Source organism: Aythya marila, assembly GCF_965140915.1.
Source record: "Aythya marila genome assembly, chromosome: 10".
Classification (NCBI taxonomy): Eukaryota; Metazoa; Chordata; class Aves; order Anseriformes; family Anatidae; genus Aythya; species Aythya marila.
In genome coordinates this window covers 15,181,244-15,207,861 of record NC_139051.1, presented here as the reverse complement: position 1 = coordinate 15,207,861, position 26,618 = coordinate 15,181,244, and the positions used below count along the sequence as shown (strand labels likewise).

Genomic DNA, 26,618 nt, shown 5'->3' with positions numbered 1-26,618 from the left:
GTGACTGACCAACACATCTGACCTCGGAGAAAGGCAGACAAGGCCTGGAAACCGAAGAGCAGCTGGCAGACAAGACAGAAGCGAGACGAGGGGACAGTTCTGGAGGCGGGAGCTTAGATTAAGATCAGGATAACAAGTTAATCACTTCTGGGTGGAAGCGCATCAGCAGATGCATAACTCATGAGCTGAAGGGCACGCAGATCTTACTCAAAACCCCTGTGGCTAAAGAGCTGCTTCGTAACTGTGACCATTGTGTGCTGCGACCCAACGACTCTGTGAGATTGGAAAAAAAACACATTTTTGTTCTGTTTTTAAAGTCAAGAAAAACAAATAAACAATTACAACAACAATAAAAAAAATAAAAAGAAACACCCCCAAAAAAGGAACTGCATAGGAATGAGTAAGCTTAGCAGCAGCGAATGAAATCCCCGCAGGCGGCCCAGCAGCTGGGGACTTCCTGCTCTGTTCAGCTGCTCCAGGAAGGGGCACCCGGGAGGAAGAGGGGAAGGGTGGGGCGGGTGCCACCGCTGGGGTGTCCGTGCCTGCAGAGGGACGGGGGCTGCAGACACAGGGCACTCCCAAGGCCTCGGGTTAGGTCCACTTTTTTGCTGCAGGAAAACAAATCAGGAATTGTCCAAAATAGTGTTATCAGGGCTTCCCCCCCGCCTTCCCCCAGCAGTCCCCATAGAGGCACCGCTGGCAGAAGGGGCCGGTTACACAGCACACGCCTGCCACAGCACAGCACTTGGGCTCTGACAATGAGATCAGCACTCAGCATACCATCGCCTGCCTCTACAGCAACACTTGCCTTTGTGTCCCTTGTTCCTACACGCCCCTCTCTCCCCCCCCGCTAGCCTATTCCTGTGCTCAAGACCAAATTCAGCTCAACTGCTGTACACTTTCACCTGGCTTGAACAGCTCAAGAAGCTTCCAGGGAGTATTTGTCTAGAGACTCCCGGGGAAGCTTTGCCACGCACCAAAGGGGCCAGGCAGGGTGAGGGATTGCACCTCTGGTCTCTGCTGTGCTTGGAACCACTGAAGGCAGCACACAGGCATCACTTACCAAGAAAAAAAATATCAAAGCACTTGCAGCTGCTCAGTGAATCCTATCACAGCCGCATCAAAAATGGTATTTCTGGTTCAAGTTGTCAGACACTGGGCCAAAAACACAGTGAGGAATACAGACACCAGGATACAGGGAGCTTAGAAAACTGCCTTTATTCTATTAGTTGTTGGAAAAATGAAAATACAGAAAGAGTTTAGTTGGCTGCAGAACAGCAAGAAGTTCACAGGTTAGGAGTCTGATCACTACATGGTAACCAAACTTACACAAAAAGTTTCATTTTTTTAGTTTTGAAACTGGGTCCAGCAATGAACTTAAGGCAACTGAACAGTTCAGAAGCTTTGAGTGTGAGCAGGCTGTCTTTTCTCTATGGCATGTCACGGAAAAAACTCCTCCTGGGTATGCAGACCACTCAAATGGGTCAGACTCTTACAAATGAACAGGGGAAGAGGATCAGCTGCTTTCCATCTTACTTTATTTTTTCAAATACAGTTTCTTAAAAAACCCAGAACACCTTAATGCAGAGGTTACAAGTAACAGTATTAGGAAATCCAATTATACAAAAAATACTACATCTAAGCTGGGGTAAATAGATTTATTTTTGGTAACATACATTTAAACTGGCACTAATTACACAGTAACTAAAAGGTAACTAACATGAAACCACAGAACCCTCACTTGTCCTTAGCTGAATGGGACTTGGTCATTTCAGAGTGATCACATTTTTAAACTAATGTTTTAAATCACTGAGCCATGAAAATCAGATCTTCCTAAATGTGATAGCACTGAAGCTACACTTGATTCCACATACAGCCATGTAATTGTTGTACTCAATTAGAATAGGACGTTAGTTATAAAGTAGTTACAGACCAATCCTCTGTGTTGACAGCTTTTTCTCTTTCTAGAGAGAAGACAGAAGATAGAGAATTGTCTTCAGTTAGCGCCTGACATATCCTGTGAGTGCAGAAAAGGTTGGTTAGAGGAATGTTGAGGTTAACCTTGGGTGCACAGATGAATTTGATGCAGATTGTTATAAAAATCATGGTTGGCTTCTAAATACTGGTAGCAAGATGACTCGATTTTTAAATCTCTTAAGTAAATTATAGATAATGAAAAAGGCCAGTAATCATACACTAAGATTAATAAACAGCACTTCAAAATTACTCAAGTGCAGGGTGCTGCTTTGGCCATCTTCCTCTGGCCACACTTTATAAGAGAAGGCACCCAGACTTTTTCTTGCCACGCCGGGCTTGCAAAGCAGCTCTAGTGGCCATTTCAAAAACCTCCCTCACACCGTCTTTGGTCTTTGCCGAACACTCCATATACCCAAATGCACCAATGCGGTTTGCCATATCTCTTCCTTCTTCAGGTTTGACAGGCTCCTGCAACAACACAGAAGCAATCGGTGAAAAGTCCAAAGCCACACCAAACATCCCCGATCTCTTCTTTCCCACCCAGCTTCCCAACAAGCACAAAGATATTTCTAGATTAAATACAGACAATTAGTTGGTCAATTAATAGCTAGTCACCCCTCTGAGACTGATACTTTAAAAATAATAAAGGCAGATTTAAAATACTATTTGCTTGTACTCTCAAGATGCTGCATAGAATTCTCAGCCTGGATTACAGACTGCGTGCACACTAGCACATCACACCAGTGCTTGAGGACATGATGGATTTTCTAATGCCTCTGAGTTTAAAGAGCACAAGTCTGCTTATTTAAAACTAAACATTTAAGCATCTTTTTGCCATAATTGTAACAAAAGCCTATGAACAAACCCTAAAATTGATGCCTCAGTCTGTCTAAAAAGAAGTATGTTGCAACAGGAGCAAAAATTCCAGGATTGAGCAGAGTACCTGCAGGCCTACACCCAACCTGGAAGCTTCAGACACTATCTGAAAATAAAACCAAGTGACACGCTCAGGAGTGAGCTACAGCACCTGTGAGTAATTCCTTCAAAACAGGTACCAATTAAACTGTTTCCTTATACAACCTGATCATACAAAATAAAGATTAACTGAAGCACGCGTGCATTTGATGTACTGACTCTCTGCATCAAGTCACTTCTACCTCACAAATCCAGCTCTCCAGCATGGAGCAGCTGCCTGTTAGTAACCCAACAGCTCCTAAGAAGGCAGTTTTCATTGCTTGGAATGAAAAAAGAATTATTATTATTTTTAAATCACCAATGTGAAAAACAAGCACTCAGTTCAAGGTAATGAATACTTTCTGGTCCCTGTCACGAGTAAGTGTTCGTTATGCAGCCCATAGGAAGCTGGCAGCAAGCTGCAGATGCCCATTTACTGTTCAGGGTACAAATGACACACACTTCATTTATGGTTAAGACACTCAGAAAGGAACCTGCCTGCTTCATTTTGGCCAGCTCTCGTCTTGTGTGCTCGTCATTCCTCAGGTCCTTCTTGTTTCCTACCAAGATGATAGGCACGTTGGGGCAGAAATGCTTCACCTCTGGGGTCCACTTTTCTGGGATGTTTTCTGAAAAAAATGAATACAAGAGTGACTGTAATTAAAACCCAGTTCTGGGGCTAGTTTTCCTTTAAAGCTTCTATCTGTTGATTGATTTTAACATACTAAAACACAGCGATACAGTTTTCTATTCTTAATGTAGGGTGCAAATAGACTTGTTCTAGTATCACCAGAAAGCCAAGCCTGTCTATGGTCATTTTAAGGCTGAAGGATACCTAACCTTTTGGTTTCTCTGTCTCTCAGTAACTACTTGACAAGGGTTAGCAAAGAACATAATGTAGAATTCTGAAGTTAGTAGTTATGGAATATTGTGCTTCAAGAGAAACATTTTATTTTATCTCCAGAAGCTAAAGATGGACACAACCCCGAAGCATAATTTTTTACAGCAATTCTTCCTTTCAAAAAGCGAGATCAAACCATCACTCCAAACTCTCCCATTCACTGTACCAGAAACATCACTCTACAGACTAATTATAGATGCACAGACACAAAGACTGTGTGCAGGTCATTTGTAGATTTACCATTTCCCTTTATCTGCAGCAAATGAATTTGTGCTCACGTGCAAGCAACTTTTGTCTCCTACAATTTCAAGACTTTTATTTTAACAGACCTGCAAATGGAAGACTGGAGGGTGATCTGCAAAGGAAAATTTTGACAAATTCTATAATAGCAGGAAGCGTTGAGCAGTCCAAAACATCAGGCTTTGCTTTCAGAAGCTCTCAGACACCTGAGATTCAGCAGTGGATATATACCTGCAGGTTACACAACCCCTTTTTAACTTCATGAAATTCCACTCAGCTTTTTAAGACACTAAACTATTACGGCATCATTTTCTTGCCCAAAAGAACAACTTAGACAAGCATTTTGAAGCTAGTTCTTGCACTTCAGCCAAAACAGCAAGCAGTTGTGTGCCTGGAGTGCTCACCTCTAGGTGTTCCACAACTGAAGCGCTGCCTGGCAGTTCACTGCTCCCAGAGCACAGGCACTCTGCTACTGGTGAGCAGGGAGGACAGGAAAGGAAGAGTAGCTGAGATCAGACTTGGCTCAGTGAAAGCACTCGGTGGAGCTGAGCAAGCCAGCCTGTTCTCAGGGCAGGCAGGCAGCTCTCCAGCTGCCGTGGGTAGCACATGCAATGGGAGTGAACACGGACCAAACCCGGGCCTGAACAGCCACGCCAAGCACAACCACAGCTCCATTGTCAACCCAGCCTCGAATTGTTTTTAGAGAGAGACCAAGACCATGAAAGATGTCTTTAAACACAAAATCAGGTGGAAGCGATGAAGAGAGCATTCGGGACTTTCCAGATGTCAAGCTGGCACTGATTTTCCTAAAAAGGCAGTCTTTCACACCTACCTGTTCAGTGGCTGCTACCTTTCAGAGGCAAGGCAAGAAATCCGACTGAACAGCCATCAGGCATTACCCCAGTCAGCCTGTAATGCCACTGGGACATCTTAAGAAGTATTTTGTTTGCTTATGTACTCAAGCCTTCTGTAAATTGTGTCAGGAACAGTATTTTTCAGCCATAATACACTGAGGATGTTCAGGACTAATCCTTCCATTAACTGCACTGTTTCACGCCTCCTTTCTGTCTCATTCTTGCTTCTTCCCAAGACAACTCTGGGAGGAAGGGTTTATCCGTAAGATAGATCAGGAGTGTAGGAAAGATGCACCTCTAAGGACAGCTTGCAGTGATCAGGATTGCCCTGAGAGTAGAAAACTCTGAAGGATTCAATGGTTTAATGCATTTGGGAGAGAATCTGTATGCCATTTATGAGCGCCGTTTGAAATAATTTGCCACCTTTCATTAGTACACAAAGCAGACAGGTTTCTCAGTTTTACTGGTTTGAAACTGCCTCCTCACCCAATGGATGGGCATAATTTTGACTAGTGACAAACAAGTGAAAGTCAGTCACTTTCAGGTTTGAAAGCACATCTATAGTCAGTCTTTCTCTGAAGATCAATGTTACCATTATCTGCATCCTAGCAAGATACCTCACAAACAGACACCAACGAACAAATCCCACTGGTGAGTGAATTTTTACAGAAATTCACTTAAGTGCTACCACAAAGCACGTGGTTAGGAGACTACACTGGATGGAGTAATTACCATTTTAATGGGACAGAAATCAAAGTTCCAGAGTTTTTTTTTTTTTTTTTTTTTTTTGAACCTTAGAAATAGGAGCATCTCTACTTCCTTCTCCTTACCCTCTTCAAAAATATCTTTTTAAGCTCAAACACAGAGATTCCCACGTGTCAGTTTTATAAACCGATCAGTGAGCATTTCAGTCTTAGACTCCACACAGAAGTGCCCACCTAATAAACAAACAGAGGTCCGAAATGTGTTTCTGGAGCTCAGAAATCTTATATCAAGCAGCTCGTTTCTCCATCACAAGCAGATGCCAGCCACGGGAAAGCAGACTAGAGTGTAAACCTTCAGCCTCTGTGATCATTTCCACCAGTGAGGCAGCCACTCCCTTAAGTGCCAACCCCTCTCCAGGATGATTCTAGCCCACGTTTCTTCCTCACCAAGCCAAGAAAGAGAATCTAGTATATTTGGAACCTGGTAATTTGCAGCATTTGAAACCAATCTCTCTTTTTAATATAGATGAAAAAAAGATGGGGAAGGAATGAAAACACAAGCTTCCTCATTTATGTACAACGTTACTCCATCTTCCTGGATATAGTGTGATCTTGAGTGTTTAAGAACCTGCAATTTTCAAGGAGAAATATGAAAAAAATAATCAAAATGCCACTCAGTGTTGTTGAAGAATACAGGTTCCTTTAAGACCTTAATTTCTGAAAACCAGTATGAATTTCAAAGTTAGTGATGTTCTCAATCAATACAGCATGTGAAAATATATTTTACGGAATGATTTCCCAGGGCAACACAGCGACAGAGCAGCAGTTCTCATTCAATTATTGAGATACTTACCTAAACTATCAGGACTATCAATTGAAAAACACATAAGTATAACATCGGTATCTGGATAAGAAAGTGGTCTAAGTCGATCGTAGTCTTCTTGTCCTGCTGTATCCCACAAAGCCAACTCAACCTGCAGAAGACAGACAAAGGCAGTTAGCCAGTTCGTCAGGGAAGGTTTGATTCATAACCTAGTAAACCAAGCAAAGCGGATAAAGTATTTCAGTCAACACCAGTCAAAAGGAGGGGAACATAAGACAAAATGCTTTGACAAGAGAACTATGAAACACTTTCCATTCTGTAGCTCCAAAAATCAACTTATTGTAGCCTTTTTTTTACATTTTTTTTTTTTTTAAATATTCATGCCAACTGTCAGTTCTCTGAACAAACGTAAAAGCTACCAACAGAACACCAAGCCAGAGGAATTAAAGGGAATCAGCTGCAAAGGGCTGAGAATCTGCTTGAGAAGCATTCCAGAAATAGCAGTTTTCAATGAGAGAGGACTAAGCATACGTTATTTAGGATTATTCATGTTTTCAATTGGTTTACAGCTGGAACCTGTAGTGATTAAGAAATGTCAAGGTAATACTTATTTGTGCATAAATTCATTAAAACTCCATCACAGCAGAAATTTAAACATATAATTTGCTTCAAAATAAAAGTGATTTCTATGTAATGTTTCTCGTTACTAAGAACTGAAGTTGGCTAACGTTCTCAATAATTATACTTGTGGCAGAACTAGAGGAGAACACCCCAACGAGATTGTTTAAGGTTTAGAAGATAGAGCCAACATTTAAACAAGGACATTTACTCTTGCTTGAGATTCTCTGATCTGTCTGTAACAGAGTGGGTTCATTCTTGTTTAAGCTCTTATGTTAGAAAAACTCCAGAAAAAAGTCCACAGCAGCTCAGACAAAGGCAGACGCACAGAACTGGAACTCAAATGGGAATGAACGGGCAATGCAAATGTCTGGTTGTATTTTGAAGATACAAAGCCTTATTTGCATACTTATACGAAAATTTCTGACTGAAATATCAAAGAATTACTCCTTAGAGTAATCTCCACATTCACATCTGCCAATCTGAATTTTGTCTCTGTACGAAGTATGAACATTTGCTACGTCTGCTGCGGGTTCCCTCACACAACAATTGTATCAGCCCCTTTGCACCGTTCAAAGAAACATCCTGCAGCACCACTACGAGTCTTCACGTGACTTGTGAATGTTTCTGGTGGTGCTTTTCTAAGACAACAGCAGGCAAGCTACTCTCCAACAGGGCAGTCCTAAGCAGTACTCTCTTACAAACTTCTGTAATCAAGTTTTCAAAGTGATAAAATATGTCATCTAGTTATGAAAAATTCAGCTGACATTTCCACAACAGAAAATGCACTGCTGAAGCAGCTCATGCAATTTTTATCTAGGTACTGGCTGCATGGAGCCGACAGGGCATGGCTCTCTGTTCAAACCATTTAGAGATGCAGAGATTCAGGCAGAAGGGAATGAGGCAATTTAACTAGGTGATAAGAGATAGAAACGGATATCATACATATTTTAAACAATAGTCCTCAGAGTCCAAGAAACTGTAGAAATTGTAATTCTGCAGGAAAACATGTTCTTATGTTAGCTTAAAAGGATTTTTTTTTTTCTAACCTGTTCATATCATGAGAGAGAAAAGCTCTTTTCAGACTTGGATAGCATAAACTGTAATGACACAATTAATCAGACAGTGACAGTAGGAAATCAATTTTAAAATAAAGCACAAAATTGGCTCAAAAAGTTTTTGCTCAAATCAGAATCGAAAATGAGCACATGAATCTGTCAGTGCATCTGAACTAGAACTGACTGAAAGATTTTCTGACTGTGCCTGAACCTACAGCAAAAAAAACACGTAAGGGTGAGACGAGGAAGCTCAGCAGCACCAGCACCACGACCTGCCACATGCTCGACATGAGGACCCATGGCACGGAGGTGAGCTGCACGGTAACAAAACAAGACTAATGCCATGCCTGCCTAAGTGGTTTTGAAAATAGTTGGGCTTTCAAGGTACAAAGTTTCTGCTTCACATGCTTCCAGAGTACCCTTGAAAGCGACAGTTTTACACATCACACACTCCCCTTGTGTGAGGCAAACGCAAAGACAAGCTATTTGGCTTTCAGACGGCTGATTCTTGGATCAGGGATTTGGCACATTTGTTTGCTTGGCAAACAGAAGGACTCAGAGGTCACATAGATTAAAAAACAATTTTCAAAATATTTAAAATGAGATGTGATAACATTTCATTTACAAAAGAACGAGCTGAAAATGAAGCTCAGTGAGCTGCATGCTCAGTACGCCTGGCTGCTAAGAACTGCATTCCTTCAGACAAGTAGAACAGATGATGAAGATGTACAACTACAGAAAGGAAATCCCTTTGAAGCGTGCCAGTCAGCTGTTCCAAAGAGGCTTCCACGTGTTGCCAGAAGCAGGAATGAAGAACAACTTACTCCAAGGACTTGTTTTTGTCATCACGATACCAGGTCCCAATCAAAACAGGGACTCTGCTACCAATTCCAAAGGCCCAGTGTCCTCAGCATGTAGGCACATCTTTGGAACATCCACTCCCATATACTGCAACATTTTCCTTGGTAGAACTGTCTGGTTTTTAGAGTCTCAAATTGTAAAAGGTTAGAAATATGTCTTTAAACAGACATTGGATATGTGCAGGTTCTAGGCAGGTCAGTATTTTTTTTCCACAGCAACATGCTAAGTATTTAAAAATAAATTTACATCTTGAGTACTAAGCATGAATACTGACCACTTATTAAAGAAGTGTGGCGATCTCCACGCTGTTCTGAATAAATGCAAGTTCGTTTTGATTATTACAAGAGAGCACACGTACCTGTTTTCCATCCACTTCGATATCTGCTACATAATTTTCAAAGACGGTGGGAACATACACTTCAGGGAACTGGTCTTTGCTAAATACAATCAGCAGACAGGTCTTTCCACAGGCACCATCACCCACTATAACCAGCTTTTTTCGAATGGCTGCCATGGCTGAAAAACAAGACAACAACTTATTAATTCTTCCATTGCAGCTTTTAACTGAGATGCTAATAACTAACAATCATTATGTTTCTAATCAATAAGAGCTTTTAAATTGCATTTATCTGCCCAGTAGAGAGGAACACATCTGGAATCATATGAGTTCAAATTCCTGTCCTTTTAAGAAAAATATTCTCCAGGATGTGTCAACACACCGGTAAGACACTCGGCTTAAAAGCAGTAGAAGGGAGGGAGATCCGTATGTTTCAGCATTTCTCTGCCTATTCTGTCATTTTAAGATGGGAACCTCCACTGAAAGTGAGCGAGCGAGCAATACTGCCCACGAACACATTCTGAAAAGTGTCTTCTGGATGATCCAGTGAGAGACGCTTCAGCTCAAGGGCAGTAACATTTTCTCATCGGGCTGAGCTGTCCTAACCGTAAAGTGCCAGCAGCTTTCTGTGAGTCACTTGGACTGGGGAGCTCTCTGCTGCCACGTCAGAGCACTCGCGGGAGGACCTCAAGGTAACCAGCTTGTTCCTCAAATTACAACCACGGCGCTGCAAAGCCTTTTGGAAGTGCACAGCTCAGTCCTCAACCCGCTGTGCTGGGCATCGCCGTTACTGGGTCGCTGGAGCCAGCCACCAGCAAGGGCTGCGGTGGCTAACGGGGGACACGGGGGAGATGTGGGGGGGACATGCCAGCAGCTCCTTGCAGCTCTCGGCAGCAGGACCAGACCACGCTGGGGTTGGTGACACAGAAGGCAGTGCGATCAGTGAGCTGACAAAGTTTGTAAATGATCCAACACTGCTCCGGGCATTTCACCATAAAGACGCTTCTAACGATGCACACAAAGAATTGTCCCAACTTTGAGTACAAAACAAGGGGCTCTGAGCTGCCTGTGACGTTGCATAGGCAAGATCTTGGGTCAAGTATCAAGTTCTAGGAAACATCACTCTGGTAGCACTCACAAGAACTACATGAAATTTAGTTGGGGCTGCCCCATCACTGGCAGTGCCCGAGGCCAGGCTGGAAGGGGCTTTGGGTAGCCCGGGCTGGCAGGAGGGGTCCCTGCCCGTGGCAGGGGGCTGGAATTAGATGGTCCTTAAAGGTCCCTTCCAACCCAAACTATTCTATTGCTCGGTGAAATGGCAGGAACTGCCAGGAAAGAAACAGAGCAACGTTGGTCTTCAGTCCTGAAAACTAGAAAAGGTTCAAACAAAAGCTAGAGTCAGGGTGAGACCGAAAATGATGGCACTGGATTTGGTGACCATCACCTACAAAGTCACAGGTGGCCCAAGCAGCACGGAGAGGATTCACTGTTCATCCCCACTTTCCATAAATGCAGGAGGACACAAAGACGGTAAAAAAAGGGTTCAAGCCCCCTGGAAGGCAGCAGTTGAGTCACCAGAGGAACTCCAGCAAGATGCTGTGGACTTAAGAAATTTACGCAGATCTAAAGGTGACCAGGCAGGTATGTGGGAGAAATGTCCCTTACAGGTTACCGAACGCAGAGACCACACCTGGCTTAGACAATCCCCACAGTAGAAAGTATTTTGAGGCTGAGAGAGTACTTCATAGCACTATACACCTACTTGCTCTTTTTTTTTTTTTTTTTTTTTCTGTCTGCACACTCTCCAACAGTTTCACGTCCTTTTTATACTGTGGTGCCCAGAACTGCACACAGTGCTCGAGGTGAGGCCGCCCAGCGCAGAGCAGAGCGGGACAATCACCTCCCTCGACCGAGTGGCAATGCCGTGCTTGGTGCACCCCAGGACACGGTTGGCCCTCCTGGCTGCCAGGGCACACTGCTGGCTCACATTCAGCTTGCTGTCAGCCACAACCCCCAGATCCCTCTCTTCTAGGCTGCTCTCCAGCGTCTCATCGCCCAGTCTGTACGTGCAGCCAGGGTTGCCCCGTCCCACGTGCAGGACCCAGCACGTGCCTTTCTTAAACTTCATGTGGTTGGTGATCGCCCAGATCTCCAATCCGTCCAGATCTCTCTGCAAGGCCTTTCCACCCTCAAACCATTTATAAAAACACTGCAGAGGACTGGCCCTAAAACGGAGCCTTGGGGGACCCCGCTAGTGACCATCCGCCTGCCAGATGTGGCCCCATTTACCACAACCCTTTGCCAATTGCTCACCCATCGCGTGGTGTTTTTGTTTAGCTGTGTGCTGGACATCTTGTCCAGTAGGATCCTATGGGAAACCGTGTCAAAAGCTTTGCTGAAGCTTCATGACAATGGAGCAAAAAGCAAAGTCATCGTAAAATCGACCACCACCACAGAGTTAACTTCTGCCACGACAATCCCAGTACGAAGCTCTGAGGGCACTCAGTGCTGCTGGCGAGGGAGAAGGGCTTGAGGAAGCACAGGAGAGAAGAGCACAGCCAAAATGTTTTCTCCTTTCCACCTCTTCTCTTGCCTTAAGAAATTAAGGCAGTGAGAAGGCAGAACCAACCACCTAAAAGCCACCTTTAGTACCACGTGGCTAAGAAGCAGTGGTTGTTACAGAGATCTGTATTTCTCTGTGTGCAGGCCAGGACCATTTCTGCCATCAAGCAGCAAGGGCTCGAGGACTTCTAAAGCACAGCTTCATCAGCCACAACTGCTCAAGTAATCCTAATTTATCTCTAAAATGAGCTTAATTCACCTTGTGAATACAGATGTACACACATTTACCTTAGAGGCTTAGGGTTATCTTTCACATCTGTGGAAGGTTTAAAATGATCCACACTTCAAAAAAATATATATCTTTCAGTGGTTTTAAGTGGTTTTGAATACTTTCTAGCATTGGTAGCATTTGATTTTACTGAACTGGAGATCATCTGTTCTCTCTACCAAGTCACAGCTGACTACTTAGAAGTCCTATCTGCTGTCAGCTGTGCAATATGTCCTTCAAAACTGGAAGGCTGAGCCCTACAAACCCTCTGAAACAATCTGCTCCACCACATCCACTACGAGAAAACTTCCCTAATGCCTATCCTCAGCCTGCGCTCTGTAATATAAGCCCATTACTGTTTATCCTACTTGACATGGGCACGGCCTTTGTGAGGGGAGAGAGGGAGCTGGGTCTCTAGCTTGGAGAAGAGGAGACTGAGCGGTGACCTTACGAACATTTATAGATCTGTAAAGGTGTCAGGAGGATGGAGCCAGGCTCTGCTCGGTGACACCCAATGATAGGACAAGGGGATTACTTTGGTGGTCTTCCATCAGCACTGCTAGGCAGTAAGTCACCCTGCAGTCACAGCTCAATAGTCTAATGTCATGCTTTTATTTATCCTTCCTGATTAATGGCTTATTCCATCTCCAAGTTCTAGTCCCAGCTGAATTGCAGACTTTCTGAGGTGCAAGTGTCATCATCACGACCCCCAGAAAAGCATCTGGGCCATGGAAGAAACCACAACGAAGCCAAAGTTGATGGGTGGCAGGACAGGATAACTTGCTCCTCTTCAGCAATTTCTGCTTCTCCCTTCTGTACTCGTGGCTGGGGTCCTGCCCCCTTCTCACTGGCATTACCTGCACTAGCACCTAGGGCCTGACCTTCTTGGCTTGTGGACAGCCTTCTTTTCCTGTGGGGTATCACATGAGCACTTAACTTCCTCTGAATAATTACATCACTCCAGATTTTTTTCTAAATGTTCCTTGTCATTTGAATCTCACTTTGTATTTTGGCCTTCTGTTTTTTTTCTTCACATACATATGCCTAAGAGCCTACAAGAAAACTGCAATCAGTAAAAAACAAAAACAAAACACACAATACAAAACCAAAGCAAACAAAAGCCACTTTGAAATTTGCAGCTTCTTAGAAGTATCTTTTGACTGCCAGCAGCATACCTCACACTCACTGAGCAGTCTCACTCATTTAATCCATTGGATATTTGGGTAATTACAACCCCCTCATCACCAGCTTCCTCAGAAGGAGCCCCAAGCACCTTATTGTATCTTGGTGGCCTACTGTGTCCTCATCTTTGTTACTTTAGCTTCACCTTGCAGAGCCTTACAGCAGAAGAATTTCCTCAGCATAACGTCCTGGGAACAAAAGCATTGTACAAAATTAAATCAAGGGATGTAGAGATCCCCATGGATATCCTTGCCTCCAAAGCCCTCGGAGTTGTCCCTGGTTTGCTCAGTCTGCTCCCGGCATTATCTCTAGCGCTCCTGCCCACACACAGCCTGAGGTGAGTTTGTGTACAGACCTCAACACATTTTCAGAACCAACCCAGGAACGCTGGGTCGCTACACACGCCCCAGGATGTCACATCTGATCGCCCAACAGCCACCAGCAGCTGCCTCGGAAGGAAGTCACCAAACATCACAAGCACTTGTTTCTGCCCAGCATTACAGCTTTGCGGTACTTGAAGTTTCTGCTCTACTGGGGGGGTTGAACTGCTGCTGCCAGAGCTGCTCACTTCAGAACTACCTCATTTTTATTCAACATACGGATGCTCAAAGGTGGAAGGAACACTGGTGTTGAGCCTGCACCAATTTTCTTCTGATAAGAGATTCATCACCTTGTCTGTATTACTGAAAGTCTCTGTGTGTCTGACAGTTGTTCTAGGGATGCTGCACGTCCAGAAAAAAACAGTTTTGCTACCCAATGTTAGTAGATAGCTGGCCGTGACAACAGTATACCACAGCTCATGGAAAATTAAGGCAGCTATTTTCTACTTCATCACTCCTTTATTTGTATTAGCATATTCACAACAATAACTCCTTAATTTGGAAGAATAGCTTCTTTGAGTTTATTATTTTAAGTTAAAATAAATACATTACTATTCAGTGGGTAGCTAGAAGGGACTGACAACTCTGGCAAACACTCAGAACATCCTTAGAGTATAACTGAGAAAAAACCTGATTGCTTACAGTGCAGCTACACCTCAGTGGTACGTACCACAAGGACAACGCTAACAGCCTTCACTGCAGCTGGGTCTTTCTGCTCCACTTTGCCATCCTCTAGTTTTTGTAGTCAAGTATTCTGAAGCCTGAGAACACACCAGTTTGAACCAGCACTATGGTTTGACAGAAATCACCAGGTATTTTTCTAGCCTAACATGTTTTAAGATGTACTCAAGTTATGTACAAGTTGATTTGTGCTGCAGCACAGCCCGTGACCAGCACACACTTACACACAGAGGTACAAAGCTGTGTCTGAAGTTCAGAAGAGGACGCCACACAAAGAGCAAGCCCAAGCCACCAGAATCTCACTATAACTGAGCACAAGTATTACAAGTTCATCCTTTTACAGAATGCATAGAGCAGGGAGAGAGCAGTAAATCCAGAAAGCTGCAGGAGCGACATCGCTGGAGGTGCTCACAGGGCAATCAGTGAGAAATATTCAACCCCAAGTAGTGCAACACAACAGCCGCAGTCATCTTCTAGGGGCATCCGTGCTATCTGCTGTAGCAAGACACCAGAGCTGCCATTTTTCCACCTGGTAAATGAAGCAGTCCTCCCAGCCTTGCGTTTAGAGGGTTCTTAAAACCAGCTGGTCCGCTAGCCTCAGAGTGGAAACTCTCACAAGAGGACACGAGTGACTCATTTGCATGGAAGAGATGCAACGCTGACATTTCCTCCAACCCAAGCCAGTGCCTTCCCCAGGTATTACGAGAGCTTCAGACGGTTTGCTCAATGCCCCTAACATCACAGGAGGTTACAACACAAGGAGCTGCTGTTTGGTGAGAGCTGCCACACTAATGCCCTTGTTGCATGAGGCTATTTCTAAGCGCAGCCCCGCTCGGGGAGAGGCGCGCTGCATAAAGCCCCGCTTGTTAGCGGGACCCAGGGAGCGCTCCAGAAGGGTGAGAAACGGGGAAAGGCAATTTTCCCCAGGTTTTAAACGTGCTCCCCCCCAAAGCATTATTGCTTACTGCAGTGGAATTTGCCTTTTTCTCCAGCATGCAAGTTATTTCTCCAAGGGACAACGCTTCCAGAGCCACCTCTCCTGCAGACCCCAAGGCCACAGAGGCTGTGTGAGGGCCGTGCTGCTGCCACTCTGCAGATGGACAAGCTGGTACCAAACACGCCAGGTTCACCTCTCTAGCTCTGGCTCTCAACCTCGCAGAAAGTAACAGGGTGCAAGAAACAGCCCTTCACCACTGTGTAGGTGTCCCCACTGGACAATTCCAATGATCGATCAACTGCTGCCAACTCTATATTGCCCACGTGTGATACAGGTGTGCAGCTTTGTCAAGAAGCTGCTCTGCTACTGCTTACGTTACCAAGAGCCCAGCAGAAGCAGCTCAACAGCATCTCTCACTATGTTTCTGATGCCAGGAGGGCAAACACCCTTTAAATCCTTTTATACCTAATCTTGCTGCAGTCCTCAAAACCAAGGTGTTGGAAAGTGTGGGCCTTCAAATCTTGTAACCAGCTTTTTTGCTGCACTTAATTTTTTTTTTATTTTATTTTATTTTTAAGTGCTTTTGCAAGTTCACTACCAAGAAAATTACAGGCCCAAACTCTTCCCACTGCCTTCATTCAGTCAGCACTGACCTGGGCCAGGAGGAACAGGCCCAAGGCTGAGGGACTGGGGTCTGACCCTACACAGGCTTCCCCACCCCGCGCAGCCAAGCCCTGCCCTCTGCCTCTCCCAGGGGAGGACTGCCTCTGGGCCAGAGGCGTGGATTTACCTTTACAATACACTCACTTCTGCTCAAATACCAGGGGAGGGAGGAAGGAGTTTCTGCAAGGACTCCAGAGAGGAAGAGGACGTGGATGAGCAAGCTTTTCCCAGTTTTCTTCTGGCCATTTAGCAATGTCTGGCACCGAAACCGAGGACGATCTGAGTCTCAGAGCAGCCACGAACAGAAAGGAGGTCAGGCCAAAAGCAAAGAGGTCTGCAGTAGGGCAGCTGTACACAGACAGTTAAAGATGAGAACACGGAGCATCTGGCTGGGGGAAACGGTATGAAGAGCATGGTCAGAGAACGAGGAGGAAGAAGGGAAAAAGGCCAGGATGAGGATGGCAACCAGATTCACCCTCCTGTAGCAGAAGCCAGGATCCACAAATCCCTGTCCTTTTAGCTGCCAGCAGAAGGCAAGCATCTCACCTCCCTCCTCCTTCCAAGTCCCAGTGCAAGACACCAGCGACTACATGTTTTGCAGTGTTCTTCCCCGCTAGGTTTTTCATCAATGAAAGCACTTATAAACACGTGTTAGAAACACGGTGGAGGTTACTACTGAAATGCTGCTGGTGCTGACTTAAATCAGGTCCTCTGGGCAGACACAAGGCCGTGTACTCCCTGTGCCATGTTTTCCCGTAACCCAGCCAGGACGGGCCATGCGTTTAACTGGCGACAGCCGCGAAGCAAAGGAAACAGTGACCTCAATTCACCTCTTCCAGAAGTTGCAAAATGGGTAGCAAATGGCCTTAGGACTGCATTAAGAGTACGGAAAAAAAAAAAAAAAAAAAAAAAAGTTCAATCACAGAGAGGACATAGATCCAACCCCTGCTTCTGCTGCAGGCTTCCTAAGAGATCCCAAAGAAATACGTACACCAAAACATGCTGCCAGCGACCACTTATTTCCTGCCTTTATATCCAAAGGCATTCAGAACAGAACTCATCTCTACTACACTGAAAGCAAAAATCAGAAAACTCTATGCTTAAATCCATGACACTCGTTTGATACCACATATAACTTGAAAGGAAGGCTTGCTGGGGTACCAGCAGCTCTGCAGTTCCGTGACACTGGAATACAATCACTGAATCCATGAATGCAGCTGCTGCTGTAGTGACAGGCAGCACAGCTTCTGTCATTGAAGTGTGCTTAATTCTGTGCTAATTTGCCCATGAACATCGATATTCATAAAATAAACCACACTATTTCCTGTATTACTGACAAGGCTTTTGGGAAACAACCATATTCTTTAGAGCACCCAGAACAAAGTGCTTTGTTTGACAGCACTGCAAAAGACACCTATTGCTAACTACTGTGCTACATGGGAACAGTTGGAAAGAAAATTTATCTACTGGTGGTGTTCTTAGGGTTTTTCTGAGGGTTACATTTCAAATTTAACACTCAAAAAAGTCCCAAAGCTGGCAAAGCACAAGGCAGGCTACTGACACTGCACGTTACACATAATCCATGGTGGAAGAGAAATTTTCTCTCGTATGAATGAAGTACAACTGAAAGAGTGAGACAGGTCAGCGTGGCACCCAACAGGGTGAAAATACTGGGCACGGGCCCTTGGACAGGCTGTGCAGAGCGCTCGGCTTTCTGCTAGCAGCTTATTCAGGCTGGGTATTAACCACGCTCAAGCCTGGTAAGTTTTACTAGTTTGGGAGAAGTGCTTTGCAAACACAGCTAGATACTTCCACAGCCAGCTTTACCCTGCGAGCCATACAGCCGTGCTACCAGCCCAGCTAGGAAACCTCAGCAGCTCTCAGCTAACTGCACAGCACCAGCTCGCGCCTCCTCGCACCACGGCACCAGAACTGGGAGCAGGGTCAGCTCAGCTGCAGGAGGTCTTAAATGTACTGGTTTCGTGCCAGCCCCAGGGAACCCTTAATGACCAGTGTGCTTTATGCAGAGTAATGAAGAGCTTTCCAGAAGTTCAGAACTAGAATTTGATAGGCACGGGCACACAACATTGAGCACCGGGCAAATTGTTTATGCTGCCTTTATGGCAGCCGTGACGGGACAGGAGGTGACTCGCCCAGCACCAAGCTGCCCGTACAAAGTTTTTGTGGAAATCCAGACCGGCAGCCACTACTAGCTCAGGGCTGTGTACCACACGGCCACGGTACGCCTAACCTGAGGTATCACGTGAAGTCTCAAAGCTGGATTCATCAGATCAAATGGCAGTCTTTGCCCTTTCTTTCCTCTTTGGTATAAATCTTGTGTGACAACATGCAGCTCATCTGACTCCTAGATGAGAAAATTGCTTTTGATTCTGGTAAGTTTTCTTGATTTCTGGCCGCCACAGGAAAGAGCAAAACATTTTTTTTTTGCTTTGCTCTCCTTCCCTGAGCAGCCCACCCCCCTGCTGGTGCTTTACAGGAGCAAAGCCTCAGCACCATCACACACACACACCCTTCACTAAGATGCCCGAGCCACGAGCTGTGTGCCCCTCTGTGCTCCAGCACTGCATCCTGCAAGCAGTTCCAGCACCAGCCCACAGCAAAACCCACATTTCCCACACCTGGGGCTCGCGGGCCACCCTTTACTACAGGGTTTTGCGCACGGAATTGAGCACATTAGCTTGGGCCTTGTCTGCCCAGCGAGGACAATAGATTAGCAGTGGATGTCTACAGAAAAGCAGAGGGGGAGAAGGAACAAGAAGCTTCCTCACACAGGCTCCCCAGACTCCAGACGTTTTCAGCTCAGGAGCTTCCTGGGCCAGACGCAGTTCCCGTGGGCTCGGTAACCTCCAACTGATTTCTCTTCCATCAGCTCGTCCAGACTGCCTTTGAACCTGTGTAAACTTTCAGTGCTCACAACATCCTGTCGGAGGGAGTTCCCGCAGCTTAATTACACATTGTGTGTAAAGCCACTTCCTTCCAAGTCAAAGCTGTCCCCTATCAGTTTCTTTCACTGTCCCCTAGCTCCTAAGCAGGAGGAGAGCCAACAGCTTAACCTAACCCACCCCTTCTGCAACTCATGCAGCAGGCCCTCCAGAACAGAGCCTCGCAGCAGAGGTAATTTTAACCCCCCCATGCCTTGGCCAGCAGCAACCAACCTTGCAAGGAGCGCCACGAGAAATCCAGCCCACGAGCTCACTAGACACAGCTTCACTTCATTTGAAAGCTGCCACATTTCACATGAAGCACATTGATTTTGTAGCCGTTTCGTTTCTTCCTGAAAGTGATGCGCAATTACTGTCAAGTGCTAACCAGAAGGCTGAGATGGACACTTAAGAACCAAGCCGAAGCAATTAACACTAATTGTTTCTTTTGCCCCCAGCCTAGGCTGAGTGACATTGCCTTAATTCTTTCCTGAACGCTTTGTTACTTATTCCATCATTGTACTTGGGATTGATGTCTTAGTCTGATGGGATTATAATCATTAAGGCTGTCCTACTTCTCATTATTATTACATACTAGCATTCTCCCAAGCTCCTTCCACTGCTGCAGCACTTAAAGAGTTTTCTGGAAAAAAACATCTAAGTAAATCACACTGTTCTCAGGCCAAAGCTTCAGATTTGAGGTGTATACAAAACAGAGGCAGAGCTCACCAACTCCAGCCAGTTTCAGTGTGCAGTGATGTTCAAACTTTTTTATTTACAGAGATTACAAAGACACCTGGCTACAGGGAATTTCCCTGTGTATTGATCGGTGAAGGCCAGGACAAAGAAAAGCACCTCTCGCACCGCATTCAGCGGCACCCGTACAGCTCAATGTTCCTAAATGACCTGAAAAAGCAGGAAAAAGAGTAAGACAACATTTACTGACAACGCCAAGATGCTCAGGTAATAAAGACAAGGGCTTACAGTGATGAATTGCAGGACCTTAAAAGACTCTGCCTGAGCAATAAAATGCTGGATGGAACTGGAACACTGCAAAACCCGTTCCTATTTCCTATAGGATTTGTGGGACTCTGAGCTGATGACTGTTATTCTGGGTACATAGGTAATTCCTTTAAAATACAAGCCCAACACTCTGAAGAGTTAAAAATTAAAAATAAATAAAAAGCCAGTATCCAGAAATAGGAAAGAGTGAACAAAGCAGCAATCACCAAGCCAACATGTGAACCCAGGAGGGCACCTCCTGCCCGTGTGCAGGTCTGATGGGCCCCACACCACGGCTGCCCAGAACCGGGAGCGCTTTGGAGCACGGCAGCACCGGCAGTTACAGCACTGAACAGCTTCCACGTGAACAAAGGAGCCAGAACTGCACAAGGGACAATCTGGAAGAGGCTCGCAATGAGGAAGAGAACGACTCGCAGGTGTTTCTCGGAGATAAGTGAGGGTGAGGACAGCCAGGGCCCAGGTCTTCAGTCTCCAGGAGGTGCAGGAGGGAGCGCCGGGTGAGCCAGCTTCAAAGCGAAGGACAGCAGACACCCAGCAGTACTTTGCTATTTCTAACACACTTTTGAGATCTGTAACTTTTCAGATCCGTAATTTCTTAGTCACAGGTTTCTCCTTGAGTTCCAACTTCCCCCCAGCCAGGCATTTTCCGGGTCTTTGAGCTTGTTTTTTGTTTCTTACTTTCGGTTTCCACACTTCTCCTGTCCCAGCAGTATGGCTGTCCTGCATTGCTTTTTACATGCAAACAAAACAAGATGCTTCCATTTCCTTTCCAAGCCAGGATATTTATTTCTCTTTCAGCACGTGACTGGGGAAAAACATCACAAAAGGAATTTCCCTAAACATATTTTTTAGCCTGCTTAAGCCAAAAATGTTAAAAGCTAGAAGTGCAATACCTGCAAGCAGAGCTCTCCCCTGGCCCTGCGCACCCTGTTTTCCAAGCACCAAACTCAGCGAGGTCCTTCTGGACCTGTTTGCTCTGCTCTTGTCTGCCTGCAAAGCTCTCCTCTTTTTTTCTATAGGGTTATGGGATTGACACCACTTCAGAACCCAGGGAAGAAAGCTAACTCCATCGTTTTGCCTCTGCCACAACGAGTCGATGACACGACACCCTTCCTCCCACAGCCGAGGCAGGAGATAAAGCAGAGACTGCTGGGGCAGAAAGCAAACTTTTCCTTCAGGATCTGTGCCTCCATCGCTGTCCTTCCAACTCTCGTCTAATATTCTTGTTACTTTGCCCCCACTGACTCGTTCTTCGTTATCTGCAGGCACGACGACTTACGAGAGCACTTCTCTTATGCAATAGCAAGTTCCAAGATTACTTTGCACAAAATGAGATTAGGGCTTAATATTGAGGTAATTATAGCAGGCCCGTGGATTTCCAGTCATGTGTGCGATCTGCAAAACGCTTTGCATTTGTGCCAGCTTTTTTTCTTGGTGTCCCCCCTGTCCGGATACCTCCCTTGTGTCCAGCACGGAGCAGGATGGCCTGAAAGCAGCCCAGCAGGTCCTGCTCGGGTCAGATCGCTGCCTTCAGGCACCTGCCACTGCCCTGCACCATGGCAGAAGCACAAACATGCAAGGAAACCACCTCTTTGCACTCACAGAGGATGCTCTCACCTGTCTTCTTCCTCTTCCTCTGCTCCTACCATGAGATGACTGCTGAGACTGCAGTGGTTCAGGCCAAACGCCCTCCTCCTCCTGCCAGCACCCACCTGCCTCTGAGATGACCGAGGGAGGAGAAGAACAAACAAATGCACTGACACCTCCCTGAGGTTATTTTCCCAGTTTCCAGCTTGGGTATTCTTAGCCAGCTTGTTAATCTTTGTGCTCGGCAGCCCATTTGATAGCGTTTTCTTCTGTGATTTCATCTGTTGGATTTTGAAGTCACATAAATCATCGCCACGCAGAGCGCTTTGTAGTGCTGAGTTCTGTGGTCTCTGTGCAGCCTGCAAGAGGCACCGTGGGTTTTGATCTAGACCAGAACGCACTCAGGCACATCTTTGCCAAGCTGAGGAGTTCAAATCTCCTTAAGCATCCCCTGTATGGAATCCATGCATTATCCCTGATCATCCTCGTCAGCCTCTTCTTTGCTTTTCCTGTTGTACCGAATCCCCAAGTCCATTTTCCTCCGCAGTAATCAGGGTATCTGTGGGCTGTGACCCGAGAGCCGTGGTGCTTTCCTGCTTTCTTCTTTACTCCTCTCCCCAGGGCTCCTCACATGCACTCATCTGATCACTGCTGAATATTCAACCTGCAGCATTTCCAAAGAATTATGATAACCTCTTCCTCCTAAATGGGAATAATTAACTCTCCCCCCATGAAATCACGATTTTTTTTCCTGGCTTTGCATGTGTCTGGAATGAATTTCATTTGACGTTTTACTACCTTTACTTCGGCATCAGGACTACACGCAGTTCTTCCGAGTCAGCTTTTGTCTTTCCTCCACTTACTACCCAACACCCGCCTCACCTTCAGATCTCACCAGACTGTTTGAGAGCACGCTGACCAAAACAGGCATAACTCCATAGTCCCCTGTTCTTCTCTTGCCCCACGCTTCCCTTCTCTGTGCTTACAAAGTCCTTCCAAAACTTTGGGAGGCTTAAGCAGCACCACTTCCTTTGCAAAGGCAGCACTGATTTTATCCACTTTTAAGTTGTTAGCCCAACTCTTTACTTTTTTTTTTTTAATTTTAAAAATAGGCCTTGAACTCTATGATATCCTGCTGAACTATTTTTAAGAACTGATACCATGTAGGCCATCTCCTATTTCTCTGGCTTCAAGGTATGAAGTGAGAAGTCAGACAGCGTAATTACCAACACAGACGTTTCATCCCCAAGTTCCTTCGGAACCCCTTGGGCAAGCACCATCTGCTCTTGGCCTTTTGTAACTACACTTAGCATTTTCCTGAAATACTCTTTGCTGACTGATCTTCCAGTGAGTCCTTCTCCCCATAAAGAGAATTTCTGGCAGAGGAACCTCTTTGGACTCCTCCACAGTAAACAGGACTGCACATAAATCATGTAACTTTCTTCTGATGGCTTCATCGTCAAATATTTCTTTCACTTCATCATCATCTACTGACCCTCTAGACTCCAGCAACCGTATTACGTGCTTGGAAAACAATTTATCATTTAATTTTGGTAGCAGTTTGATGGTACTGGAAGTTTCCTGTATTTCTCATTTGACTTGAACGTGACAGTTCATGTTCTTATTTACCTTCTGGGTCAACTTCAGAACTTGAACTTTCTGAGGGCCATATTCTTTTTTTGAACAGTTTCTTTCTCCCAAACTGCATTCTCATCTGTTGACATTCCACACTGTAATTTAAAATCTTCCCAGCAACATTTTCAATTTCAAGTGCAGAAGCCTAGTTCTGCTGTGGTTTACATGGAAGCCAGCCTTTCCAACAGCTTTTGGACTGAAGTTCAAAAAATGAACCGATTCCCTTTGTCAGTACCAAGCTGTTGAGATCCTACCCCACGCCAGCCTTCTCATCGCACACAACTTCAACAGTGCAGATGGAAGGTGAAGAACAAAGAGCCTTCACGTGTAAAATTTAAGAAAAATGAAACGTTAGCAAAGAATGCAAACAGAGATAACTGGTACTTGGGAGAGCTGCTGGCTCTTCCAAACCACTGACACACACAAAGGCAACCTTCCTTAAAAGCTGAGGAGGAATCCCTCTGGCTGCACAGACCCACGCGAGGACCTGCTCCACACCGTGACAGTTCCACCAGCCAGTACACGGTCAGGTAAGAGACTTCTGGCCACAAAGCACTGCTAGTTTACTGAGCAAGGAGGCTGAATTTGCGGTTTCTGATTAAAAACAACAAAAAAAAATCAATCAAAAACCAGCCAGTGGAGTTTGAGGGAAGACAGGCCTCACATTTGTTGTCGGTGCACAGCCCAATTTTATTAGAGGCATCAGGTACACCGGTGACACCATCCACTCCTTCTTCATGAAGGCTGGTCAGAGGATGAGAGCAAACCCTGCTCCGACTGGTTTAATTAGGAGATCTGCTTAGGAAGGACTGGCTACTAGTAGTGTGCATGCAAGAGTGGACAGCAAACACCTTAATCAAAAGTTGCTTTATGGATATTTTAGTTATTTCACTCTCTCAAATACCCTTTTCAAGTGAAAACGTGGCTAGGAAAAGGAGAGAAGAGAGGATGGACGGATCAGGGCTCCTCTACCAACTCCACTCACGCTTTTGGCATCTTTCACCCACAGCTCAGAATGAGGTGAGAACAGAGATCAAGGTCAGAAGGTACCTGGACACCTGGCAGTGGTGTACACAGCAAAGCAACAGTAACTTAATCAGCGACTGGAAGCAGTTCTGGGATACTCGGACTTCTTGAGACAATCACAGAGGGAATACACAGCTGACTGTGTTTGGCTACCTGGCGCTCTGCACCGTGCTCAGCGCTGCAGGAGGGCAGCCACGCCACCACCCGAGGATTTCCATTCCGCATTAAGGCGTGTGCATTTGCATAGCCACATCCCTGGAACCTAAGTCAAGCTGTCATTATGTGCGTTTACTTCGCACAGCAATGCTCTCTGGTACGAGTTTTTACCAATATTACCTCTGTAGCAGCACAGACTCACCGCACGGAACAACTTAGCATTAGAAGGGCACGCTGACTAGCCTTTCCTGACACGGGAACTTCCTCGAGCTCACCGGTTTAACTTTTCCTCCACATTAGTTAAACTTGAAGGCAAGTCCTGAGAGAACAGAGCGACATACAGCAGTTTAAGTGGACACATAACAACACACAAACCAGTCCAGGCATTAGCGTAAAATGTAAGGTGTTAGGTCTGAAGGGAGACTTGGGAAGAACCTCGACAACATCACAGCAGCAGGGACTGAAATACTGCAGATACTACACAGAGACAGGACCAAGGAGGTACGACGGCCTGGTGAGAGTGTGGTGGTCGAGGCAGGAGCTCAGAGAGCTGAGCAGACCACGCAAGCTGTGCAAAGAAGAGCCAACGGCACTTGGGGCAATGTAAGTATGTTGAAAAGTAAAAAAAAAAAAAACAACAAGAGGATCAAGATAAGATGTAAGTAAAAAGCAGTGAAAACAAGAGCTACCACGAAAAAGTGAGGGAAGATGCTGCTAATTCCTAACCCCCCCCAAACACAAATCAAACTGTTTCTACTCGGAATTTGCTTATCTGAAGAGCCATCTCCAGCCCTACATCCTGGTGGCAATTAAGCTCGTTTTAGGATGTTTTTGCTGTCGATTCCTGGCTCGGGGCAGCGCCTGCCTGTGGCGCTCGGGCCCTGTGGCACCCAGCCAGGGCGCGCGCCTGGCGAGCCGCGAGGGCTCCGCGGCCGCCGGTTACGTCTGCGGGACTCGTTCCCTAAGAAAAAATAATAGCAATAATAATAATAATAATAAAAAAAAACCACCTTTCTAGCACCACACGACGCCAGCCACCTGGCCGAACCCGGTCAGGGCGAGGGTTTACAGCGGGCGTGCCTCACAGGCAGCTCGGGGCAGGGCTCCCACTCTTAAAAAAAAAAAAAACAAAAAACAAAAAAAACTCCCCCAGCGGAACAACAACAACAAAAAAAAAGACGAGCAGGGCCCGGCGCGGATCGTTATTCAGCACCCCCCGCTCGCTCCTCGGCCTGAACCCGTCCCCTTTGGGGGCGGCCGGGGCCCGGCTCCGCGCTGAGGCGAGGCCCCCGCGGCCCGGCCGTTGCCGAGCGGCCGCCGCCCGCGCTCCCCTCCCCCCCCCCCCTCCCTCCCCTCACCGCCCCCCCCCCCCCCCCCGGCTCCTCCCGCGCTCGGTGACGTCACCGCCGGCGGCTGCCGCTCCGCCGCCCCACGCCCCGCTCGCGGCGCGCCCCGGCCCCGCGGCTCCCCCGTTCCCCCCCCCCCCAAAAACCGGCAACGTCCCCGCGGAAGGAGCCCCCCGCTCTCCTCCATAAAGGGCGGCCGAGCCCCGTGGGCTGCCCTCCGGGGGAAGCTGCTCCCGGCGCCGCTCCCTCCCTCCCCCCCCCCTTCCAGCCCTGCCTTCCTCTCCTCTCCTCTCCCCTCCCCCGCCGCCCGGAACGGCCCCGTTACCGACCCCGGGAACTTGGCGGCGCTCCCCCGGGAAACGCGGCCGGGACGGGGCGGAGGAGGAGAAAGAGGGAGGAGAAAAGGGGGGGGGGGGGGGGGTGTGTGGGCCGGTTCCCCCCCCCCACCCGCCACCAGCCTCGCGGAGCTCCCGGCCGGGCCCCACCCGGGAGCCGAATGGAAGAACCAACGGGGAGAAAACCAACCGGGAAAACCCACCGGGAGCGGCCCCCCAGCCCTCCCTCCATCCCTCCCCGCCCCCCCCGCGCGGCCCTGAGCTCCGTGCCGGTACCTGCGGCCTTCCCCTGGGTCCGGGCTCCCGCCGCTTCCTGCTCCACAGGCCCTGAGCTCAGAGCGGCGGCGAACGGAAACGGGCGGGGCGGGGGCGTGCGCGCTCCCCGGCCCGGCGCGACGCGGCGCGGCGCTGCGCTCCTCGCTCGGCCCCGCCCGGCCCGGCCCCGGCTGGCGCGCGCCCGTGCGCGCCCCCGCCCGCGCCGCCAGCCAATGGGAGCGGCCGGCCGCGGGGGCCGCCGGGAAGGGGCGCTATAAAAGCCCGGGTGCTATTTACGCCGCGCTAGGGCGGG

General features: G+C 46.9%; 1 protein-coding gene across 2 annotated transcripts; it reads right to left on the bottom strand.

Moving 5' to 3' along the window:
* Nucleotides 1–1,193: 1,193 nt before the first annotated feature.
* RHOA (ras homolog family member A) lies at nucleotides 1,194–26,483 on the bottom strand. Of its 2 annotated transcripts, none has more exons than XM_082768383.1 (5): nucleotides 26,327–26,483; nucleotides 9,349–9,506; nucleotides 6,484–6,604; nucleotides 3,430–3,560; nucleotides 1,194–2,445 (listed from the first exon to the last, which is right to left on the bottom strand). In XM_082768383.1, exons 2-5 carry the CDS (start codon nucleotides 9,502–9,504, stop codon nucleotides 2,272–2,274), a joined length of 582 nt encoding a protein of 193 aa, XP_082624509.1. In that variant the 5' UTR covers nucleotides 9,505–9,506; nucleotides 26,327–26,483; the 3' UTR covers nucleotides 1,194–2,271. The 2 variants fall into 2 exon arrangements, with proteins under 2 accessions (XP_082624509.1, XP_082624510.1); XM_082768384.1 differs by lacking the exon at nucleotides 26,327–26,483 and adding an exon at nucleotides 25,380–25,480.
* Nucleotides 26,484–26,618: the final 135 nt, after the last annotated feature.

Coding starts and splice junctions, on each gene's coding strand:
- RHOA (XM_082768383.1), bottom strand. CDS start 9,504: ATGGCAGCCATTCGAAAAAAGCTGGTTATAGTGGGTGATGGTGCCTGT. Junction 3,561..6,483: donor TGATAGTCCTGATAGTTTAG/GTAAGTATCTCA, acceptor CATTTTTTTCAG/AAAACATCCCAGAAAAGTGG. Junction 2,446..3,429: donor AGCTGGCCAAAATGAAGCAG/GCAGGTTCCTTT, acceptor GTGTTGTTGCAG/GAGCCTGTCAAACCTGAAGA.